Genomic DNA, 5,900 nt, shown 5'->3' with positions numbered 1-5,900 from the left:
CTACTTGATGGATCAATCCAACATCTGCAACATTCTTTTATGCACAAATGTACTACATGGTTTAAAAACTATCACAGATTTACACTTTTCAGGAATGCAAAAACTATTTTATTTCCTGTCAAGAAACGAACGAACATATGTGATGGGGACCAAGGGCAATACACTCAGTTTAGAAGAAGGGGAAAAATAAAGGAAAAAAGAAATAATATTTGAACATCTGTTTGCATGTTTATTCAGTCATATATACATATTTATGTTGATGCTTATTAACTACTAATATTGCATAAATATACATTTTCTTGAGTAAATATTATTTCTATTATCAGTCTGTTGGTTTGCATATATGTATATGGCAATTTTTATAAGGCAATGATATAATTTTTTTGATGTTTGACTGTGTTGACATTTATTTCGTTAGGGTCATAAAACACAATTAATGACATTTTTCAATTAGTTCGTATAATCATTGGTGTATATGTTGTTCTAACTCAATGAAGCGCATATGTTTTACATTGTTCTTTTGCAGGCTGCTGTTTCAATAATGCGGAAGGTTGATCGACCCCCAACCAATCCGAAGCGTTTAATCATTGAGTCAAGTCAAGAATGTTTCAGTGTTGACATTCCACGCTCGACTGACATGGCAGACCCTACAAATACGTCGTATGATGGTGATCCTCCGCAGCATAGAAAGACGGGTGTTGCAGCTGCTGCTAAAAACATTGCTATGCCTAATGTGGATGATGATGATGACTTTGAGCCACCCAAAAAGAAGTGCAATATCTCAATGGATGCCCCAAATAAGACGCAGGTGAGTTTACAACATTGCAGAAATTAATCGTTTCCAATATTTTAATCATGCATCTAATCTCAATACATATCTTATGTGCTGAAAGTTATACCTTTCTACATTACCTTAGCTCATTAATACAAAACAATCATAGTACAAGGAACTTTGCATAAATAAGAAAGCATAAATTGTGATATTTAAGTATTCACATATTTATCCATCTATCTACCTTTTCATTTCAGAAGCTCAACATCAGATGCAACCCAGGAGATGTTCTTGTGTCCATTCAGATATTGAATGAAAGGCAACGTCAAGCTATAGTCAGAAAAGGATTTTCTAGTATTCTTGACATGACAATTGATGCAATTGGATGTCGAACACTTCTCTGTTGGCTCATGCAGAAGCTAGACCCCAGGGACATGACTCTTCGTATTGGTCCAGACAAAGAACTCAAAATCACCAAGCAGACTGTCCATCAGATATTGGGTTTTCCAAATTTGGGTGGTGGAAAGCCCCTTAATATTAATGAAGCGAACGCTGCGGCAACACTTCGGGCCTCATTGAATATTAGCAAGGATGAGTTTGTTATTTCAAAGCTCCAAGACAGATTGAGGCTAGGCTAGGATGATGATCTTTCTATCAGATGTTTTTTCTCATTCTCTTCAACCGGCTGTATTCCCAACAGCTAGCTGGTCTATTTCTTTCAATGAGGTTGTACTTACAGAAGAAATGGAGCGATTCCCTCAAATCGATTGGTGCCATCTAATTTTTAGTGACTTATGTGAGGCTGCCCAGAAATGGCACAACAGGAGCATTAACAATGTGTCGGCGACGATATATGGCTGTTCCATCATTGTTCTTGTAAGTTTCAAAATTAAGTTGTCAAATCTTTTATTAGATTATTCATTTGCAATTTGAAAATACATAGACATATTATGTGTTTACGTTCATTTGTATATGACTCTCATGAAATATTTATATTATGTAGCTGTATTATTTGGATCATTTGCATCATGCTGCTGCTCCAAACAACAAAAATGGCACTCCACGCATAAAGTATTTTAATAAGAATATTATAAGGGCGTTGTCAATGGCCGATAAGCGGAAGCCTCGCCAGGGTGGTGAACCATTTGGTGTTTGCCCTGTGCTTCTTCATTTCTTCTATCATATTTTTCTTGTTCTTTATAACAATTTTATTTACAACTAGTTACATAATTATTAATTTTGATTCTGTTTCATCAGTTTCGTAGCCTATTAGTTAGCTTGTACCTTTGAACCCAAAATGTGCATTATGTCTTTACACTCAAACCTGACATAGTACAAGTTATAAAAGATTAAGTAGCCCTTTCTGAAAAAAAACTCTATGGTTGGGTTACCAAGTTGATCCAAAGTAATAATTTTTGGGAGCACCATTTATGATTAACTTTGTCTTAGATATTATATAATTACCCTCTAGTAGACTAGTACTACTGCATGGATTTGCTTGACTCATCTTACTGGCTGTTATTGCGCATTCTTGCATTTTCTTTGTAAAGTAAATATTCTGATCAAACTCGAGCCATGAACAGTATTGCAAATGGGTGTGGTGAGGGACTATTTGTCTGTTTGATTGGGATCTGCCAGGCATTGATCATGACCCCAGGCAGATGAAATTGTGCGCCTGGGAGCACTGCCTGTGCCTGGCAGGTTTCCTAGGGATCCCAAGCAAACAGCCACTGAAAGTATATATTCATGTCGAAATGTTTTCTTGCGTTCACTATAATATGCGTGGCAGGTTTCCTAGGGATCCCAAGCAAACAACCACTGAAAGTATATATTCATGTAGAAATGTTTGCTTGCGTTTACTATAATATGGCTCCCTATCAAATCTATATTACATTTAGAATGTCCTGATAAATAAGAGGTGTCAGGATTGCTATCCTTGTATATGGAAGCTGAAACTTGCAGTATGCATGGCTGGATGGTTTGAAATATAGTTTGTGGTCTTCTTTTCTTTCTTAGTTGGAATACACATCTTGATTTTAGTAGTCATATAACGATATCAATTCATGCCATGCGTCAATCCATATACATAATTATTAATTTTGATCTTGTTTCATCAGTTTCGTAGCAGCAGTGAGACATGTTATGTCTCAAAATCGCCAACTACTTGCCAGATTGAGGTTAGGTCATATACCCACTATGATCTTTGTTTGTCTGTTGCTTTACCATACTTATCATATCATTATTATCTTTTTTTACTTCAGTTTCCTATGAGGCCAGAAACTTTTGATGAAGACCCAAATCAACATGATCGACTTCCCAATATAATCATCCAACTCCCTCTTATGCAAGACTTGATGGCAAATAAGATTCAGATGCTTCCTGTACATCAACGCCAGAAGTTCCAAGCTACGTTGATTGATTATGACTTAGAGGTTGGCAAAATATTTGCCTCTATCAAGCAATGTTTGAATACTATTGGTACAAAGCAGTCCAATCTAGCTGCTACATTTGGAGAATTGATTGATGAGGTTCTTCGGGCCGATGAATCTGTTACACCAAATACTGTTAGTATTTAAGCTTTACTTATATATGTTTTCTGTCTTGATATCTTGCATTTCATGTTTACATATTATGATTAACGTATACTTCATATTTTTTGTGCAGCAAGGTCAGACAGTGGTAGGTGGCACAGTTGAAAATGATTCTGGACCAGTATTTGACAAGACTCCTATTGGGAGTGTTTCTGCACCAGGTCTCTTCTTATCTGAATTAGAATGTGCTCGCGCTCTTCGGGCATACTTGTGTTCTAGGTTCATTGAATTGGACAGGTACATAATTTTCAATTTCTTTGACTTGGCATATTTTTTAATTCTTTTTAATTCTGATTGAACAACATCGTGGCAATGGTATTGATACTATTAAGTTTTATTCAATCTTTGCACCCAAATATTTAGCATTGAATAGAAGCGAAAGGAAAATAGCTATACACATGACTGAACTTTGAGTTGTAGCTTCTATAGAACATTGCCTTGAGCATCCACTTTCCTTCTGTCAGCTCCAACAGCAGGCTGTGCCAGACATTCAAAAGTCAAAAACAGCAAGTTTACATAAAAGAGAAAAACAGAAAATTGAAATACTAGAATTCCCATTATTATGGCTGAGAGAGGGTGGTCAAGTTGCATATTATGTAATTTTGTATCTCATTATTCCCATATAGTACCTTCAATTCAATGGTCAAGTTTCATATATATTATGTAATTTTATATCTCATTTATACAAATAACATTTGTTTCTATTTGTTGTATGCTCAATCTTTTCTTATGTAGAAATATAATTGACTTTGGTGAACATGGCGCCAATTGTTGTGACATACAACAATCTTTTGCTGATGGTGCATGTCTCGACAACGTGTTTATGCAATGTTTCATTGAGTGTGTCCGCGATGACTGGTCTAAACATATTCCTCCACTCAATGCTCACCAGCTCATTCTAGATGTTAATGTTGGGGTATGACTTCTACATTTATACCTCTTTTTTAAATGCATATCTTTAATGGAAATTACATAATACTTCTCTATCCTATTAGGCTATATTGAACTTTGAGGAGCAGGAGCAACATAGTAAGTCTCCTCGTCCATTTGACCCTTCAGTTTTGGAGAGTTACCTATTGAAGACACTACCTTCTTTCAAGCAGCTGGATGACTACAAATCAGTTAATTTCTGTTCCTTCACCCTCCACACTCTCACCTCATTTTGCTGCATTTAAATTTTAATCCAATCATCCATATCAACCTTAGTGTATTCAACATTTGTTATTTCCATTTTGTGTGCATGTAGATAATGGTACCCATGCTACGATCTGGACATTGGACATTGTATGTTGTTAATCTTCAGATTGGACGCATACATGTGTTAGATTCCAACCCTTATGGACCAGAGATGGGTGGGACTATCTGAAAAAATTACCATTGTATACCTATGGATTTGGGTGATAGGAAGGTTTCATGGGCCAGGTTAATGATGAGTAGGCTCAATCTAGCTATTCAAAATGCTCGACCAAGATCAGCTCTCCCTGCTTTTTTGAAGTACCCTATTGAACTCATGAATAACTGCCCAACAATGAAATTGGGGTCTAATGATTGTGGATTCTTTGTCATGAGATATATGCAGAACTACGACTACATGGTTGGAGCTATGAATGCAGTCATTGATCCGGTACATAATACATAGATAGTTTTTTTGTTGTTATGACATAATGTATGTACAGTTATGTCTAACTCACCTTTCCTTATATTTGTTTGCAGGATAATTCAGAGGACATTCGCTCTCTTGTACTGCATTACCTAATATTCCATCGACTAAATAGAAACAGCTTCGTGGTCTCCCATCTGGATAGATTCAAGTTCTCTCAGTAGTAGCCTAGTATAGTTTACTATCTTAATATTAGTATGAACATCATGGTCTGATGGCTTTTGGTGGCTTCAAGTTATCTTAGTTCTAGCTTAGTTTAGGGTAGTGTCACTGAATGGTGTTCATGTAAATATTGGTCTGTTAGCTTATGTTAGGATTCAGATAATACTTATGTCCATATGCAGCTCTTAGCAAACTCTTATATATATCGTACCAGATATGTTTTAGATGGTTATATTTATATATGATAGTTCTGCACTTTATCATTTGTCTTATGGTTTTTATATCTTATTCAGTGATGTTCTTCATTTATATGCTTTCTTTCTAAGTTCATTTATTCAGTCTTTTCAGTTATTCTCTGGATTGATTATGCAAAAACCTGATACTGTTTATGCATATTACTGAACATGTTTATGTTTTTTTGTATACTTATTTACTTTATGCGCCTGTTTATCCAGCTTCATTGTGCTGCTTATCTTTGATCAGTTCTGTTCAATATTTTCAATAATTCCTTGTATTGACTATGCAAAAAATCCGATAATGTTTACGTATATAAATGAACAGGTTTACGTTGTTTTATGTACTTATTTACTGAATGCGCCTATCTTTGTTTATCCAGTGTTAATGTGCTGCCTATATTTGTTCAGTTATGCATAAATCTGATATTGTTTATGCATATAACTGAACATGTTTACGCTTATTCATTTAGTATTTTCGT

The 5,900-nt window shown here is 35.4% G+C and overlaps 1 protein-coding gene across 2 annotated transcripts; it reads left to right on the top strand.

Moving 5' to 3' along the window:
• Window positions 1-773: 773 nt before the first annotated feature.
• On the top strand, window positions 774-5,445 carry LOC103655116 (uncharacterized). Of its 2 annotated transcripts, none has more exons than XM_035965389.1 (10): window positions 774-808; window positions 1,561-1,648; window positions 1,776-1,931; window positions 2,890-2,949; window positions 3,034-3,336; window positions 3,437-3,600; window positions 4,099-4,279; window positions 4,359-4,484; window positions 4,610-4,987; window positions 5,077-5,445. In XM_035965389.1, the coding sequence occupies exons 1-9, from the start codon at window positions 789-791 to the stop codon at window positions 4,727-4,729; spliced, it is 1,218 nt and encodes a 405-aa protein (XP_035821282.1). In that variant the 5' UTR covers window positions 774-788; the 3' UTR covers window positions 4,730-4,987; window positions 5,077-5,445. The 2 variants fall into 2 exon arrangements, with proteins under 2 accessions (XP_035821282.1, XP_035821283.1); XM_035965390.1 differs by having other exon boundaries at window positions 3,446-3,600; window positions 5,077-5,185.
• The last annotated feature ends 455 nt before the right edge of the window (window positions 5,446-5,900 follow it).

The sequence above is a fragment of the Zea mays genome, chromosome 2 (assembly GCF_902167145.1).
Source record: "Zea mays cultivar B73 chromosome 2, Zm-B73-REFERENCE-NAM-5.0, whole genome shotgun sequence".
Lineage (NCBI taxonomy): Eukaryota > Viridiplantae > Streptophyta > Magnoliopsida > Poales > Poaceae > Zea > Zea mays.
This window is presented reverse-complemented; position numbering and strand designations above follow the sequence as displayed.